This window comes from Nomascus leucogenys, chromosome 15 (assembly GCF_006542625.1).
Source record: "Nomascus leucogenys isolate Asia chromosome 15, Asia_NLE_v1, whole genome shotgun sequence".
NCBI lineage: Eukaryota > Metazoa > Chordata > Mammalia > Primates > Hylobatidae > Nomascus > Nomascus leucogenys.
In genome coordinates, this window is record NC_044395.1 from 14,320,156 (window position 1) to 14,339,404 (window position 19,249).

General features: G+C 38.1%; 1 protein-coding gene across 6 annotated transcripts in view; it reads right to left on the minus strand.

Moving 5' to 3' along the window:
* ARHGEF12 (Rho guanine nucleotide exchange factor 12) overlaps positions 1-19,249 on the minus strand; it is a 154,489-nt gene that overhangs the window by 11,140 nt on the left and 124,100 nt on the right. For 3 of the 6 annotated variants that reach the window (XM_003253289.3, XM_003253290.3, XM_012495978.2), the window contains 11 exons: positions 18,780-18,926; positions 17,346-17,431; positions 12,694-12,819; positions 10,726-10,840; positions 8,633-8,733; positions 4,893-4,970; positions 3,375-3,450; positions 2,503-2,670; positions 1,261-1,348; positions 709-795; positions 488-567 (listed from right to left, as the gene is read on the minus strand). In XM_003253289.3, the coding sequence (XP_003253337.2) occupies positions 488-567; positions 709-795; positions 1,261-1,348; positions 2,503-2,670; positions 3,375-3,450; positions 4,893-4,970; positions 8,633-8,733; positions 10,726-10,840; positions 12,694-12,819; positions 17,346-17,431; positions 18,780-18,926 (1,152 nt within the window). Of the gene's footprint in view, positions 1-487; positions 568-708; positions 796-1,260; positions 1,349-2,502; positions 2,671-3,374; positions 3,451-4,892; positions 4,971-8,611; positions 8,734-10,725; positions 10,841-12,693; positions 12,820-17,345; positions 17,432-18,779; positions 18,927-19,249 lie in introns of all 6 variants that reach the window. The other 3 variants (XM_030794742.1, XM_030794740.1, XM_030794743.1) reach the window with 1 other exon arrangement.

Here is a 19,249-nt window from a genome sequence, read left to right on the forward strand (position 1 = left end):
CAGTGTTATACTGACACACAGAAGGCTCAAAAGCAAAGTTTGTTAAACTGATCTCTGATGCTGGAACCTGCATAAACCAAACAGTATTAAAGTTTCTTTGCATTTTATTTTATTTTATTTTATTTCTTTCATTTATTTATTTATTTATTTATTTATTTTTGGTGTTTCAGTCTTGTTGCCCAGGCTGGAGTGCAATGGCACGATCTCGGCTCACTGTAACCTCCGCCTCCTGGGTTCAAGCAATTCTCCCCGCCTCAGCTTCCCAAGTAGCTGGGATTACAGGCACCCACCACCACACCTGGCTAATTTTTGTATTTTTTAGTAGAGACAGGGTTTGGTCAGATCGGCCTCTAACTCCTGGCCTCAGGTGATACGCCTATCTCGACCTCCCAAAGCGCTGGGATTACAGGCATGAGCCACCGCATCCAGCCAGCCTTTTAATAGATAATAGAGCACATTCTCCATTGAACTTTTCAGAAAAGTGTACCTGGACTCTGCAAACCAGTGACTGAAATGCCATGCTGTTCCTCTTTTAATTTTGAAGGATCTTCTTCATCATTATCTCCTCTGTAGAGGAAAAAAAAAAAAAAAAATCTTTTACCTTCCTGAGGTATCTAAACATCATTGCAACAAAAGGTAATAATTATCCTAGTCTTTTCCGACCCAAAACATAAAATAAGTCCTACTACAATGCAAAGGAACACTCACTCGCCACGTGTTGACTGTGGTAATGGAATTGGCTTTGTGGATTGCTCCTTCACTGATGCAGCCATCCGACAGATTAGGTCCTGCCAGCTTCAGAAAGTTGGAAAGAAATCCAAAATACAAAAAAGAAACAACAAAAGAAATATCCTTTAAATATACTCAGAAAGCAAAACTAAACAAAACCAAATCAACCAACAACAACAACAACAACAAAAAACCCACTCTGCCAGAGAATATCTTTATTTTGGCAACACACTATTAAGGTGAGAGTCCAAAACTATACCTTAAGAAAAATCTATGGACACATTACCCATTAAAAAAACTTCACTTGACATTTTGCATAATTTTTTCTTTAGGAAATAAACTTTCAGAATAGAATCAAAATGAAAGGCATCAATCTAAAAAAGAACAAGTTCATAGTAGAACGTCTCTAAAAGAGTACAGAGGAAGTGCTTGGTTTCCATACATTATAAAAACAAAGTTAAGTTTATGGAATATTATGCTTGGGATAATGAAAATATTAGCTATAGCAAGGTAGCCATATCTGATACATACACAGTCTTTTCAGAAACTGTCTGTGCCACCAGTTCATAAATCTGAGCTCCATTGTCTGACATGGAAATGACGAATAAAGCTTTGTTATCTGGAAAAAACAAGACAAGATTACTCTAACACTACAACCTGGGGAGGCCATGAGGGATGTTTTTAGGGTCTTGAAATAGTCTGCCCCTTAAACTAGATAAAGGTTACATAAATTTACTTTAAAATTCATCAAGATATACCCTTAAAATTTGTGCAACTTACCATATTAACATATTTATTGTACTGTATTTATTGTACTTCAATAAAACAAAGATTATACGAATTAGCACTAATTCCACAATAATTTACTAGAAACTTCACTAAAAGCATGTCAAAAATCCGAATTACTGGCCAGGCACGGTGGCTCACACCTGTAATCCCAGTACTTTAGGAGGCCGAGGCAGGTGGACTGCTTTGAGCTCAGGATTTCGAGACCAGCCTGGGCAGCATGGTGAAACCCTGCCTCTACAAAAAACAAAAAAATTAGCCAGGCCATGGTGGTGCATGCCTGTAGTCCCAGCTACTCAGGAGACTGAGGTTGAAGAACTGCTTGAGCCTGGGATGCGGAGGTTGCAGTGTGCCAAGGTTGCACCACTGCACTCCAGCCTGGGTGACAGGGTGGGACCCTCGTCTCAAAAGAAAAAAAATAAATAAATCCAAATTACCAAATTAAATGCTATTACTCTTTTGCATTTATTTTGAACTGTACTTTTGCTAAGTTGTTAGTTAATAATATTCAGTGAGTAGTGGAGAAAATAGGTCACAAATTTATTTTGCCACCATGAAACTAACAAGTTTTAAAAGGGACCCCGTTGTTAACAGAGTTAAAATATAACTTGCCAGTCAAATTTGATTTTTAATCAGTACTACATCCATCTCTTCAGTTTTTGATTTTTTTCTCACCAAATCAAAAAACATACCACCCTAAATGAAAGGCTTTTCATTGGGATCTATCAATGATTTCAACATAAAGAACCAAAGTAATAGCATAAAAATTTTCAAATGCAGAAAACCGTTCACAGAATTGAGACACCCTAAATAACTTTGGGGCATACACTCTTAGGTCTCTTTCTAAGCAGTAAATTTCATGTAATTTGCTTAAGAATATAAAAATAGCAAGACTCTATGCCACTTGTGTTATTTAAACAGCACTGAGTATCTTATGCAACTTCACAATGAATCTGGAAATTAGTATCCTTCAGTGGACATACTCGCCTGTTGCCACTTGTCGAACCAACACTGTACTCAACTTAATGACAGGGCTAAACGTGTGTTTGCTATCAGCTGTAGATGCCAGAATCTTACTATGACACCTCAAAACCAGTCTATCATCCTGCTTTTGTAACAATACAAGAATGTCTTCCAGCAGCAATGTGTATAAATCTAGAAATAAAAGTGCAGAAAAAAATGGTAAGTACAGAAATGGAGACGCGTTTGATTAACTTTATAATGATTCAACAGAGGAATTCTATTTCTGTTAGAGCTACAAAATTTTAAAAATTGACTTGTATATTATCTTTTAAAATTTCATTTTCAATAATTCATTTTTATTGTATTTCACTGAAGTGTCAATCTGTGACCAAAAGGAAATAAAAAACAACAAGCTGGGTGTGGTGGTGTGGGCCTATAGTCCTGGCTACTAGGGAGGCTAAGGCAGGAGGATCCCTTAAGCCCAGGAGTTCGAGGCAGCAGTGCACCATGACTGCATCTGTGAATAGCCACTGCATTCCAGCCTGGGCAACACAGAAAGATCTTGTTTCTGAAAAAACAAAAACGGTTCCTCATCACAGACAGTTTAAGATGTACTGGTCTAAAGAAAGCTTACAAAGCATACAGAGACTCACTAGAATATAAGAATGATGGAAATAGGACTAAATCAGTTCTCTGCTACATTCCTAAATGAATATTTAACACATCTTACATATAATGAAATAACACAAGCAGATCTACAAATGTACCAATAACACAAGGTAGCACTGCAAACTGCTGAGAGAATGGTTCTCTCCTCTTCCCTTTGTCATAGGAAACTTTCCTATTCCTTCCCTTTAGCCACTCTCCCCAGAACTAACAGACAATATCAGACCTACCAATAGTTTTATCTCTATTCACCTTCCAAACCAATGGCCCTTCATGAATCATCTTCCTTTTTGTTAAATCCAAATTCTGGCAAAATAAAGAAAATCATGCACAAATAATTTCCAAGCACTCAGTAACATGATATTCTATATAATACAGTCTCTTTTTAAGAAATTTTTAATATAAAATACACCATTTACATTCAATTATCATTATTGCTATTTGTCAGTTCTTGAAAACGGCACAAAGGCCATATTAAAGTAATCTGCATACAATTTTCTAAAAGGGAAAAGGTATCTTGCAGAAAAACATTCAGGAGTACTATCTTCCAAACCTCACTCTAAACAGATGATAACAGATTATGAAGATCAAGTTACAAGCATTCCCCCACTAGATTCTCAATGTATCCTTTAATTTTTCTGTGAATAACTGGATGAGCATGGTACATATGCTTGTCTATAAGAAAGTGGCTTCTGAGTTCCAAGGCTCTAATTTCAAAGAAAGTTCTAAGAACTAGTACTCATGAAAAGTCCAGGTACTACTCAGGCTTGGTCTAAATATTAACAACTTATTAGTAAGAGAATCATCTTTTAGTATTAGCAGCTCTAGAACACTCTCATTCTTTGGAAGCTAAGGGGAATAAGCACATTTACATGCTTGTTGATAAAGTATTAATATATGACATAAAAGTCTATTTTAACAGCCACCAAATAAATCTGCCAAAACCACCACCTAGTGAAATGGTACAAAAAGACTTAAAATCCGAAAAAGTTAACACATAAGCTCACATACTAGAAGTGGCAATTAGTAAATATTTTACTATCGTTCCTATAATGGTTCCAACTTTTATGCTTTTGAAGAGCCTCATGAGAAAATAATATGTTATCTTGTGTTATTAAATGATCTGGAAAGTTACCATAGTAAACAGTCCTACCCTTATTTAAACTACAGAACACAGGCTGGGCGTGGTGGCTCCTGCCTGTAATCCCCACACTGTGGGAGGCTGAGAAAAGAGCGCTTGAGCCCAGGAATTCTGGACCAGCCTGACAACATAGCGAGACCTTGTCTTTACAAAACATAGAAGTAGCTGGGCATGGTTGCATATACCTATAGTCCTAGCTGCTAGGGAGGCTGAGGTGGGTGGACTGCCTGAGTCCAGGAGGCCAAGGCTGCAGTGAGCCAAGATTGCACCACTGCATTCCAGCCTGGGCAACAGAACGAGACCCTGTCTGAAACAAACAAACTACAGAACACAATAAAATTAAATTTTATAATAATTAGTGTCCCTTAGTCTCCTGCCAATTGCTGTCATGTAATATTACAGTTTCATGCAAGATATTCCTCTAATCAAAGACTAATTTTCATACAGATCAGGCATTTAAAAGGCAGCAAAAAAATCATAAATACAGATAATCTACGATACAAGAACTCCTTCAGGTGATGTATATTCCCACTGAGATGTTAATTACCTGCCAGATCTTTAGCAAATTTTATTTTATTTTTTAAATTATGATTAGACCATCTCTCACCCTGAGCTCTTCAACATTTGGGTACTCTGACAACTTCAGGCTGGAGGTATCAAGGCGACGCTGATAATCTTCTAGGCGCTGAAAATTGGGCAGGGTGGAACGAAGGTTAGTGCTTTGGTCATTAATGACCTATTTCTGAATCAAACTTGGCATTTAAAATCTCCATTTTGGCCAGACGCAGTGGCTCACGCCTGTAATCACAGCACTTTGGGAGGCTGAGGTGGGTGGATCACGAGGTTAGGAGATCATGACCATCCTGACTAACACAGTGAAACCCCATCTCTACTAAAAATACAAAAAATTAGCTGGGCGTGGTGGCGGGCGCCTGTGGTCCCAGTCACTTGGGAGGCTGAGGCAGAGGAATGGCACAAACCCGGGAGGCGGAGCTTGCAGTGAGCCGAGATCGCACCACTGCAGTCCAGCCTGGGCAACAGAGCGAGACTCCGTCTCAAAAAAAAAAAAAAAAAAAATCTCCATTTTACTGAGCTCTTTGCAACGCTAGACAGGACTGAAAACTCACTCTCTTCCCGTGGCTTTGGTGATACTATACTCTCCTAGTTTTCCTCCTACCTCTTTGGCTTTTCTTTCTCAATCTTCTTTTCAAAGTCATTAGTCTCTTATTAGCTTATATTTATTTTCTGAATACGTAAATCATGCACACAGTACAAAATTCAGATGGTGATATAAGGCAAAAAATAAAAAGTCTCCGTCTAACCTTGTCCTATTGCCCCATCCCCCTCAATTTTCCCTAAAGAAGCAATCACTAATATCCATTTCTTGGGTAGCCTTTGAGAAAAATTCTATGCAAATAGATATGTATTTATTTATATATGTATATATAAGTATGCTTGTCTTTGTGCATGTTGTGTGTATATGTCCTTTTTTAAAACAAGATATGGTAGCATAATATATTCATATATGCATTCCTTTGGTATTCCTATATGTATTCCTCATTGAAATGGTAGAATACGTTCATATAGGTATTCCCCCACGTGTGTGTGTGTGTGTGTGTGGTGTATGACTTATATCTTGGGGTTGTTCCACATTAGCACATATAGAGAGTTATTTCATTTTTTTATAAATGACTACAGGATATAAAACTCTGTAAATAAATTATAATTTATTTCATTACGCCTTACTGATGGGCATTTAAGTTACTTCAACTCTTCTATAACAAACAATACTGTAATAAAGTGGACGTAAATATATGTCTTTGTACATCCATGTAGGGTATCTGTAGGATAAACTTCCAGTACTGTTGGATCAAAGGGTATGTACATTCCCCCTCAAAATCATTTCCAAATACATGGAAAAGTCTGAGTGAGCATAGTGAACACCTATATATTACCATCTATATTCTACAATTAACATTTGCTGTATTTGTTTTATCATGTATCTATTTATTCATCCGTCTATCCATCAGTCCATCTTATTTTTTGGATGCATTTCAAAATAAATTACAGACATAAGTACACTTTACCTCTAAACATTTAAACATCTATATAGTTCTTTTTAAAAAAGTAAAATTTGCATACAGTAGAACACACATTTTAAGTGTGTGTTCCATGAAGTTTGACAAGTGCTTATACATTTGTGTAACCTAAACTTCTATCAAGATAGAAAATTTTACCATCACCCCAGAAAGTTTCCTCATACTTCTTCCCAGTTAATTTCTACCTCCACATCCCCAGTGGCAACCAGTTTTCTGGTTTTTTCCTACCATAGAATAGTTTAGTCTCTCTTAGAAGTTCATATAAATAGAATCATAGATATGTACTCTTTTGCATCTGTTTTTTTTCCACTCAGCATGTTTGTGAGATTCATCCATGTTGTGTGCCTTAGTGGTACATTCCTTTTTTATCACTCAGGGCATTCTATTTTATAACTATACCACAGTTGGTTTCTCCATTCTGTTGATAAATTCTAGCTTTTCGCTATTATGAATAAAGTTGCTATAAGCATTCTTGTCTAAGTCTGTTTGTGGGTATATCTTTATCTTCAGATGAAGATATATTTTATTATTCAGAAAATCTAGGTCCATTTTCTTATGATTGGCGTTCCTACTAAAGTTAGTTAATTTGTTATGTGTCATTCCCAGCAGGCACAATGGATAACCAGCCTGAGTATGCCAGCTCATCTATACCAGGGGTCTGCAAAGTTTTTAGTAAAATGTCAGTTAGGCTTTGCAGGCCATATAATCTCTCTCACAGTTATTCAGCTCCACTGTTTTGGAACAAAAGTAGCCACAGATAATACATAAATGAACAGGCTCTGTGTAGTAAAGAACTCTAATATGGTTCATTTCTCTTGAGCAAATCACTAGGAACAGAACTGCTGAGTCAAAAGATAGATATAAGGGTACCTACAGAGTTTTAATTTAGATAAATATTGCTATATAACCCTCTGGGGTTTTATCATTTTATACTCTGAACAGCACAGCTGAAAGTACTAGTTTTCCTACAGCCTCACCAAGAGAGTTGTAATCATACTTAGCTCCAAAGAAACTACATCCATCTTCATGGATTCAATCAGCCCCTGTATGCTCACAATCTTAAATTTTTATCTTCAACATGGTGCTCTTAGAGGTGGACCCTTATAGCTAACTGCTTACTGTATATGTCTACCTGATATCCCAACGTGACCTCATCATCTTCCCCACAAATGTGGGGCTTCTCCACTCATCCTCTCCATCCAAATATGCAATCCAGAAACCTGGGGGTTTATTCTTGACATCACTTTTCCTTCAAATCCTTCTTCAAATCAGTCATCAAGTCCTGTCAATTTTACCTTCTAAATACTTCTCCAACTTCTCTAAGCTGCCATCATCTATCCTAGATTGCTGCAAGAGGTTAATAAATGGGCTCTTTCATCCACTACCCTTCTTCAACTCATTCTCCATAGAGCAGTAGGGGTGATACTTATATAATGAAAATCTGAACACTATATTCTTCCTTGTCTATGCTGAATTCCTACTGCTCTTAAGAATAAAAATCAAAATCTTTAACCTGATCTCTAGGGCCTTTATGAGTTGGCCTTGGTCTACTTTACCTCATTTTATGCCACTCTGATTTTGCTTTTTAGGCATGACCCACACTCATTTAAATTTTCAGTTCCTCCAACAGACCATGCTTTCTTTTTCCGTCAGGACTTTGGTATACATTGCCTCTACCTCTAGGGTTGCACCCTTCAGATTGTTTTGGTTCACTTCCACTCATCCTTCAGAGCTTGGCTCAAGTGTCAATTCCTCAAGAAAATTTTCTCTAATAGGTACCACCTAACATCCCCAAACTAAGGTAGGCCCCATAGTTATATATCATAGCATCTTGAAATTATCCTTGATAGCTGCTATCACAACTGATACAAAATATTTGCACTATAATCCTGTTAAATGCCTTTCTATTCTCCTAGCAAACGAGCTCAGTGTGGGCAGATATTGCGCTCATTTTCTCAACTACTCTGTACCCTCTGCCCAGCATACAGTAGATGTTCTATAAATATCTGCTGAATGAAGAGATAAATGAAAGAGCAAACAAGCAGCTTGAGATGTTCCAAAAAGTCAAATACGACTCCGATACTCTATCACAGATTGATCTTGACCTGCCTACTATGTGAACAGTAAACAAATGTTCTCCCTGTCCATTAGGTAATGATAGTTTTAACAACTATTTCACAGATTCCAGGTAATATTAATTAAATGTTCTCCCAATGTCATCCTGTACCTTCTTGTTTTCCTTTTTTACCTGCTTGTTTTCTGCCTCCTTGACAGCCTGATTTACATAATTTAAGATCTGACGACAGTGATCTGCAGCTTTCTTCACCTTCTCCCTTTCTGTTGGCCATTCTAAACATGGGAAAGAAATCCAAAATGTAAAAGAGAAGAAATAAGCAAAAAACCACAAAATATATGTAAATGAGATTTCATTTCATTTCAATACTTTTAAGAGCATATTAAGACCTTGAAGATTTTTGTACCAGCTTAAAGCCTCTGTCAGAGTCTCAATTCAAGCAGTCTTTGGACAAGTAAAACTTCTTATAACAGGACTTTAAAACATAAATTCTAATCTTTAAAAAGAAATCACAGTACAGAACCCGAAATCCAAGAAGAGATGCTTTACATGGAGTACCAGGACCACTATACTACACACTCCAGAAGGGCAGGTCTCATTTACTTTGTAAACAATATAAATGGAAATCCCTTCTCCCCCTAGAATTTCACAGTGCATAGCCTACATAATTATGTCCAGTGAACTTGTTAAACAAAATTTTTTAATAACACAATTCAAAATAATTCCAAAACAAGTTTCTTTGAATTTGAGATTATATTTAAAGAAAGAAAATAGATTACAACATTAAAAGAAGATGAAATTCATCAAAATGTATTGAGGCGGCAAGCCAAGGTGGCTCATGCCTGTAATCCTAGCACTTTGGGAGGCCAAGGCAGGCGGACGGCCTGAGATCAGGAGTTCGAGACCAGTCTGGCCAATATGGTGAAACCTTGTTTCTACTAAAAATACAAAAAACTTAGCCAGGTGTGGTGGCATGCACCTGTAATCCCAGCTACCCGGGAGGCTGAGGCAGGGGAATTGCTTGAACCCGGAAGGTGGAGGTTGCAGTGAGCCGAGATTGTGCCACTGCACTCCAGCCTGGGCGACAGAGTGAGACTCCGTCTCAAACAAAACAAAACAAAACAAAACAAAACAAAACAAAACAAAACAAAACATACTGAGGCTATGTCATGTCTATAATACATAGAAGACCAAAATCAGAACATTCAAAATTGTAATCCTCCAAACCACAGTCCAACTACACTGAGCAGATATATTAAAGTGTAAAAATAAATGCGTATGAGTGTAAACCACTTTTGTTACCAGGTACCATAATTTAAAATTTCCTGGTTATGCATTCAAATTCTCAGGCACAAGAAACAAGATTTCAGTTGCATTAAATTATTAATGAGAGCTAAGTATAAGAACCTAAAGCTCAACTGAGAAACAGATTCACTTCATGTTTCAAAACGGGAGAGTTGGAATTACACCACGTTGATTTGGCTTAATAAAAGTTATAGATAGATATCCATGAAACATCTCTTCAGCCAAGGATGAACCTTCTTCAAAGCAAAAATGATGTAGGCTAGAACAAGGATGGTCGAACCAGATAACTTTACACTTTGCAGGCCAAATGGGCACCGATAAAACTACTCGACTCTGCTGTTATAATGTAAGAGCAATCAGGGACAGTACATAAACAGATGACCACGGCTGCGCTCCAATAAAACTTTATTTACGAAAACAGACAGTGACCATGACTTGGTCTATGATGCATCGTTTGATATACCCTGTGCTAAAGCTACTAATGGAGTACATTATATCAAATAGCCCGAAGAAGGCTAGATTATATCTTGTTAGAAAATCTTGGCTGGGCATGGTGACTCATGCCTATAATCATAGCACTTTGGGATGTGGGAGGACTGCTTGAGGCCAGGAGTTTGAGACCAGCCTGAGCAACATAGTGAGACCCTTGCTAAAAAAAAAAAAAAAAGCCAGGTGTGGTGGTGTACACCTGTAGTCCCAGCTGTTCACGAAGCTGAGGTGGAAGGAATGCCTGAGCCCAGGAGTTTGAGGCTGCAGGAAACTATGATTGGGCCACTGCACTCCAGCCTGCACGACTGAGTGAGACCCTGTCTCAAAAAAAAAAAAAAAAAAGAAAAAGAAAATCTTGCCGTACTATTTGGAAATCCAACTCCATTCAGAATGCTGTAAGATATTATTTACAGGATATTGGGTGTTTTGTTGTTGTTGTTCTTAAGCTTTTTATTTCAGTGAAAATGTTGTACCTGTGTATTTGGCAATATTATCCAACAGAAGTGGGTACTTAGTAAGCCTTTGCATTTGAGTGGGAATAATATCCTTCAGTTGAAGACGACGACACAGTGGATTACTTTCAGCATCCTAAAATTAAATTGAAATAAGTGAATCTGTAATTCTTATTAGAACTTATACATGTACCATGTATTCACCATAAGGGTTTAATGCATCACAGTTCTGGTTATTAAATCAAGATCTTTAAAAAATGCCAAGATATATCGTTTCCACACTATACTTCTGCTTTCTCCTTTAATCACATAATGGGGAAAGGGAGCCTCTATCACTAAATGAATGGCTTTTTTGTTGTCTGTTTAAGAAAGGACTGAAAGCATCCATAAGCAGCTCTACGTATAGCTTCCTTGTGTTAAAACAGTTTTATCTTCACCTATTCAGAAAATCTAGGTCCATTCTCCTATGATTGACATTCCTACCAAAATTGGTTAGCTAATTTGTTATCTGCCATTCCAAGTAGGCACAATAGATAACTAGCCTGAGTATGCCAGCTCTTCTGTACCAATGGTCTGCAAAGTTTTTAGTAAAATGCCAGTTAGTAAATATTTTAGGCTTTGCAGGCCATATAGTCTCTCTCACAACTATTCAGCTCCACTGTTTTGGCATAAATGAATGAACAAGGCTCTGTGCAGTAAAGAACTCTAATATGGCCTCCAAGGTTCCCATCCTCTTGTGTAAATACTCTGTGTAATCCTATGCCCTTGAGTATGAACATTTTGGAATCTGTGAATACAATGGGATATCACACCTATGATTAGGTTGCCACCATATGATTTTGAGATCATAAGAAAGGAAATTATCCTGGCTGGGCCTGACTTCATTAGAGGAGCCTTTAAAACAAATCTGTGTCAGAAAGCCACAAAAAGTCAGAAAGCCTAGAAGAAAGCAAACATCCGCCTCTAAACTGCCTAATGGGGCCATATGGCAGAGATATCTGTGTTCTCTAGGAGTTGAAACTGGTTCCTAGCCAATAGCTAGCAAGATAGGACCTCAGTTATACATTTACAAAGAAATGAACTCTGCTAACAACCAGTGAGCTTAGAAGAGAATCTCGAGCATCAGATGAAAACTGCAGCTCCAGCTGATGCTGTGATCTCAGCCTGGTCAAACTCTCAAGGGAGGATCCTGCTAAACCATAGCCACACACCACAACAACTGTGAGAAATCTGTCAAGTCGCCATGTTTGTGTTTACATAAAACTTTATAAAAACAGGTAACAGACTAGATCTGGTCTGTCGGCCATAGTTTACCAATCCTTAATTCATATACCCCAATGAGTGTGGCTGCTGTTATGTTTTTCCCTGGATAAGCCCATTCTCATGCTTTAACAATTTTCTCTTAATAGAGCATACAGTTGTTTCCTGATAAAAGCCCCGTGGCAATGTGGATTTCTATATTAAGTATTTTAATCCTGACATATATTTTTTATTATTCACCATTCCAAAGTCATTTTTATACCTTCTAGGAATTTAAGAGATAATGTATAGCTTTTAAAAATGTTAACATGGGCCGGGCGCAGTGGCTCACACCTGTAATCCCTTTGGGAGGCCAAGGAGGGCGGATCACTTGAGGTCAGGTGTTCGAGCCCAGCCTGGCCAACATGGTGAAACCCCATCTCTACTAAAAATAGAAAAAATTAGCAGGGCGTGGTGGCGCATGCCTGTAATCCTATCTACTAGGGAGGCTGAGGCAAGAGAATTGCTTGAACCCAGGAGGCAGAGGTTGCAGTGAGCTGAGATCATGCCACTGCACTCCAGCCTGGGCAACAGCAAGACCCTGTCTCAAAAAAAAAAAAAAAAAAAAAAAAAAAAAAGTTAACACAGATGCAATCTTTGTAAAAGTCTTAGTCAGAATTCCCCCAGTTTATCTGATAATTGATAAAAACTTGCCTTATTTTTTTTTCTTACATGACTCACTCAACTCACTTGCACAAAAGTCTGAAATCGAGAATCCTTTTTCTGACGAGACTTGATCATTTCCAGGGCGAAAGGTTGGTTACTGCAAAAGGTAGCAGCAGCATGTTTCAATTTCTCCTCTCCTGGTCCGCTGAACTGTGCCGAGAATGCAAAGAACACAAAAGAGAATGGGATACTGAGCTTATACAAGGCCAAAGTGACAGACAACCAGAATCCTTTCAACATTTCAAGTGACAAAATATACAGAACTGCATATCTATGTGGAATATCAATGGTTCTCCATTAAAAAGGTCTGACCTTGACACAACCAGACCTTTTCTGATCATATTCCAATGTTTTCTTCTTTTTTTCTTTTTGAGACAGTCTTGCTCTGTCACCCAGGCTGGAGTACAATGGCACGATCTTGGCTCACTGCAACCTCTGCCTCTCAGGTTCATGAGATTCTCACCTCTGTCTCCCAAGTAACTGGGACTACAGGCACACGCCACCACACCCAGCTAATTTTTGTATTTTTTAGTAGAGACGGGGTTTCACCATGTTGGCCAGGCTGTTCTCAAACTCCTGACCTCAGGTGATCTGCCCACCTTGGTGTCCCAAAGTGCTGGGATTACAGGTGTGAGCCACTGTGCCCAGTCCCAATGTTTTCTTGCTTGTAGCCTATCACAACCTATTACCTTTCAGTCTACGTTACTTGTAAATTACACAGAAAAGCTGACATTTGGAGAATATAAGATAGAAAATGCCTGACAACTGAGACTAAATTTTCATTTTCTTTTTTTTGTTTTTTTTGAGACAGAGTCTCATTCTGTGGCCCAGGCTGGAGTGTAGTGGCACAATCTCAGCTCACTGCAACCTCTGCCTCCCAGGTTCGAGTGATTCTCCTGCCTCAGCCCCCCAAGTAGTTGGGACTACAGGAGTGCGCCACCATGCCTGGCTAATTTTTTTTTGTATTTTTAGTAGAGACAGGGTTTCACCATGTTGGCCAGGCCAGTCTTGAACTCCTGACCTCAAGTGATCCACCTGCCTTGGCCTCTCAGAGTGCTGGGATTATGGGCATGAGCCACTACACCCGGCCTAAAATTTAATTTTCTTACACCCTGAAACCTTTACAACAACTACTGTCTTACTACTCCGGGAAGCAAATCCTTGGCATACTAGCATTCTTTCTTACTCAGTATAAAACCCACTATGACTATGGGCAGGCCATAACTTTTCTGGGTTGAAACAAAATTAAATCACTGCTGTTTCACCTGTGCAGCAGCTGGAGCTGGCTTGGGGGAGATCAGTGAACTTATGAATTCTTTTGCTAAAAATTATACTTCTCACTAATATTTTTTAATTTGTAAATTTAAGTTTGCATGTGCCATGATTTTAAGATTTCTGATGGTTAAACACCTAAAAAGTGATTCACTAGTAGGTGCTCTTAGAAGTCAAATACACTGTTTTTTAATATAGCCTCTATACTTGTAGATAATTGCTTTATGGTTTACGAAGATGTTTTCCATATAATCTTCCATTTAAAGCCATATTCCCAAAAGTTTGCACATAAAGGCATTTTGTAAAAAGCCCTTCTGTAGCGCATTTGTAGATAAATTCAGAGTATTTTTTCAAGTAGGACACATACAAAGCAATATTTTAATAGGTCACTCCAATTTTGTATTCTTACTCTATGATGAATATGACATTCAACATGTTTAACAATGAGACTGGCAGCATTTTTAGCATGTTAGTCAATCAAAGCACCACCCAATTACAAAGAGCAGCTGGGTTTACCAAAGAAAATAATGCCCCCAATCTCAAGCAGTTCTATGGTAGTTTTTTTTGTTTTTGTTTTTGTTTTTGTTTTGAGATGGAGTTTCGCTCTTGGTGTCCAGGCTGGAGTGCAATGGCTCAATCTCGGCTCACTGCAACCTCCACCTCCCAGGTTCAAGCGATTCTCCTGCCTCAGCTTCCCAAGTAGCTGGGATTACAGGCATGCGCCACCATGCCTGGCTAATTTTGTATTTTTAGCAGAGATGGGGTTTCTCCATGTTGGTCAAGCTGGTCTTAAACTCCTGACCTCAGGTTATCTGCCCCCCTCGGCCTCCCAAAGCGCAGGGATTACAGGCGTGAGCCACTGCGCCCAGCCTCTACAGTAGTTTTACAAGCAGTTTAAGTATAGACGTTCCTTGACTTCTGATGAAGTTATATCCTAATAAAACCACCAAAAATTGAAAATATCTTAAGTTGAAAATGCATTTAATACACGGAACCTACCAAATACCATAGCTTGGCCTAGCCGACCTTAAATGTGCTCAGAACACTTGCATTAGCCTACAGCTGGGCAAAATCATCTAGCAGTATAGTACACTGTAGAGTGGTTGTTTACCCTGTGATCACATGGCTGATCAGGAGCTGTGGCTCACCGCTGCTGCCCAGCATCGAGAGTAACATAACACATATTGCCAAGCTCCGGAAAAGATTAAAATTCAAAATTCAAAGTATGGTTTCTACTGAATGTGTATTACTTTCCCACCACTGTAAAGTAAAAAAACTGCCGAAGTTGGAACCATAGTAAGTCAAGGATTGTCTGTCTATGTAAAGTGATCTTAAGGAAACAATACTGGAAAAATACTTTCCAAAATGATTTTATTTAAACAGCAGGAGTAAAATCTAAAGCCCTATTTATGATTTTTGCTTTTATGATTTCTGGCCAATGCCTACTTCTAAATTAATGCTTTGTATGCGACAGTTACAAACCACCATTCTGCTTTTCCTCAACTTTTTACAGGTACAGGCATACCTCATATTTTTATTGTACTTTGCAGATACTGCATTTTTTACAAATTGAAGGTTTGTGGCATCCCTCAGCAAGTCTGTTGGTGCCATTTTTCCAAAACCATGTGCTCATGTCATGTCTCTGTGCCACATTTTGGTAGTTCTCATAATAGTTTAAGCTTTTTCATTTTACTCTATCTGTTATGGTGATCTGTGATCAGTGATCTTTGATGTTACTATTTATTGTTTTGGGGCACCATGAACTACACCCACATATGGTGGCAAACCTAATGGAAAAATGTTGTGTGTGTTCTGACCGCCCCACCAACTGACCATTCCCCAGCTCTCTTCCCTTTCCTTGGGCCTCCTTATTCTGAGACACAACAATATTGAATTTAGGCCAATTAACAATGCTGCAATGGTCTTTGGGGGTTCAAGCGACGAGTCGCACATCTCTCACTTGAAATTAAAAGCTAGAAATGATTAAGTTTAGTAAGGAAGGCATGTCAAAAGTTGAGATTTGGCTCTATACGCCAAATGGCCAACTTGTGAACACAAAGAAAAAATTCTTGAAGGAAATAAAAGTGCTACTCCAATGAGCAAATGAACAAGAGGAAAGTGAAACAGCCTATTGCTGGCATGGAGGAAGTTTGAATGGTCTGTATAAAGAAGATGAAATCAGCCACAATATTCCCTTAAGCCAAAGCCTAATACAAAGCAAGCCCCTAATTCTCTTCAATTCTATGAAGGCTGAGAGGTAAGGAAGCTGCAGAAGAAGAGTTTGAAGGTGGCAGGGGTAAATTGATGAGATTTAAGAAAAGAAGTCACCTCCATAAAAATAAAAGTACAAAGTGATGCGGCAAGTGCTGATATAGCAGTAGAAGCTACAGTCAGTTATGCAGAAGACGTACCTGAGATAACTGATTACAGTGGCTACACTAAATAACAGATTTTCAATGTAGATGAAATAGCCTTCTATTAGAAGAAGATGCCATCTAGAACTTTCATAGCTAGAGAGGAGAAATCAATGTCTGACTTCAACATGTCAAAAGAAAGGCCAGCTCTCTTGTTAGGGGCTAATGACTTTAAGTTGAAGCCAATGATTATTTACCATTCTGAAATTCCTGGGACCCTTAAGAATAATGCTAAATCTACTCTGTCTGTGCTCTATAAATGAAACAACAAAGCCTAGATGACAGCACGTCTGTTAAGACCTACTGCTCAGGAAAAAAAAAAGTTACTTTTAAAGTATTACTGCCCATTGACAATGCACATGGTCACTTAAAGACTTCCGATGGAGATGTACAAGGAGATTAATGTTGTTTTCAGGCCTGCTAACACAATATCCATCCTGTAGCTCATGGACCAAGGAGTAATTTTGACTTTCAAGTCTTATTATTTAAGAAATATATTTCATAAGGTGATAGCTGCCATAATAGTGATTCCTCCGATGGGTCTGGACAAAGCAAACTGAGTACCTTCTGAAAAGGATTCAATATTCTAGATGCCATTAAGAACATTCACGATTCACAGGAGGAGATCAAAACATCAATATTAACAGGAGTTTGGAAGAAGTTGATTCCAACCCTCGTAGGTGACTTCGAGGGGTTCAAGACTTCAGTGGAAGAGGTAACCGCAAAAAAACTAGGATTACAGTGGAGCCTGAAGGTGTGACTGAATCACTGCAATCCCATGGTATGACTTAATGGATAAGGGTCTGCTTCTTACAGATGAGCAAAAAAAGTGTTTTCTTGAAATGGAATCTACTGCTTGACCTTTCTCAGCTTTACATTAACTTTGCAAAATGGGTGAGTATGCATATTTGGAAAGGTTAGTTACTCAACCTTGAATCTGACCATCAAGTGTCCATAAAAATATTAAAAAGAAACAGAAAATTTCCTTACCCATGTCAGCAAATCTTCCCCAATCTGATCGATAACAGAGGTCTCATTTCTCTTTCGAACAGCCTTCATTTGTTCATTCAATCCAACTAAAGATAAAAAGATAGAAAAACGTAAGTAACACATTCAGTGTAGACAGAATTACTGGTAGTACAGAGTAGCTAATTTTTTTTTTTTTATAAAGAGGATTTTCACAGTAGTATAGCTGCTTCTTATCTCCTCAAATATAAATCTGGACATAGTGCTTATACATCTAGATATTATAAGCTCTATCTGAAAAACAGGTGCTAAACAAAATTCATTTTTGGAAACTAGCACATTACATACACAGTGGTTGCATCAAATATTCATTTAACCTCAAGACTCCATCTATAATCATGCTCAAAAAGAACTTGAATTTAAACAGTACAAGTAATTCTGTTCACTGATCCTCTCAAAATGTGTAAGAGTGCAGGCAATGGATGTAATCAAGCCTGAACTTGTCAATGCATGCCTGTGAAACCCAAGATTATCCACAAAGGAATAAAAGGCATCAATTTGGTTAGCAGATGTTTATAGGTAGTGATGACATGAAAAAGAAAGATAAAAAAATTAAGGGTCATAGAGAAACAGTGACCTATAAATGAAAGGAACATCATATTACTGTCCACAAAAGTCCAAGATGACTTCAACCAATAAAATGTCAACAAGGTAGAATTTTTATATACTTATTCAAGTGTTCCAAGCAACAAAACAATAAAACAATTCCTAAGGCCAGGCGCAGTGGCTCATGCCTATAATCCCAGCACTTCGGAGGCCGAGGCGGGCAGGTGGATCACTTGAGGTCAGGAGTTTGAGACCAGCCTGGCCAACATGGTGAAACCTGTCTCTATGAAAAATACAAAAATTAGCTGGGTGTGGTGGTGCACACCTATAAATCCAGCTACTCAGGTGGCTGAGGTGGGAGGATCCCCTGAACCCAGGGGGCAGAGGTTGCAGTGAGCCAAGATTGCACCACTGCACTCCAGTCTGGGCAACAGAGCAAGGCTCCATCTCAAAAAAATAAAAACAATTCCTGAAAATTACCGAACCATGCGATTATATACCATAAACTACTATTTACAAAACACATTTATACATATATTATTATATTGGAGATATATATTTAAAGAGATACATATACTATAATAGAAAATTTTCAATGGTGAATTTGACTATTCATGTTTTTCACCTTAGGCAATGACTTTAGACTGGAAGCCCTATGTTGACACATTGTGTATGAAAGATTGATTGTGAGGAAAAGGATCTAGTCGAAGTTCCAATCATTCCTTTATTTATGTTACATTCTCACATATAATCTCAGGAATACTAACATGGGTACATTTACAAAATTTTACACTCACAATCTTTTCTCTATTGGAAATGTCAGGGGCAAAGATCAGAGCTAATTTCTCTTACTGTGAAGTTGAAGAATATCTTCCAAGTTTGAAAAAATTTTCCGTAGCTCTGAGGGTGACAGAATTCCTTCTCTGGACACTCGCTGATAGAACACTTGATCAAGAACCTTCAGTGTTCGAACATGAGCTCTTTCAGTGTAGAACAATTCTGAGCAGGAAAAACATAAGAAACGTTGCCTTACTTAGAACAATTCCATAGGATCAGTCATAGTCTTTAGCTGGAGTGAAGTAGCAAATGAATTATATAATAAATTATTTATCATTTAGAAAGGATGAAATATCTCTGAAGTCATTCTGATTCCAAGAAATTCTCCTACATACTGGCTCTGAGAGTTGAATACTGACAAATAAAAAATATCATTCAAAAGTATTTTTTTAGTGTATTCCCAAACACATCCATCTGTTTATAATAATACCCACCTATCGCAACTACATCATTAAGAAAACTGTAAGCCCCAACGTCATATAGCC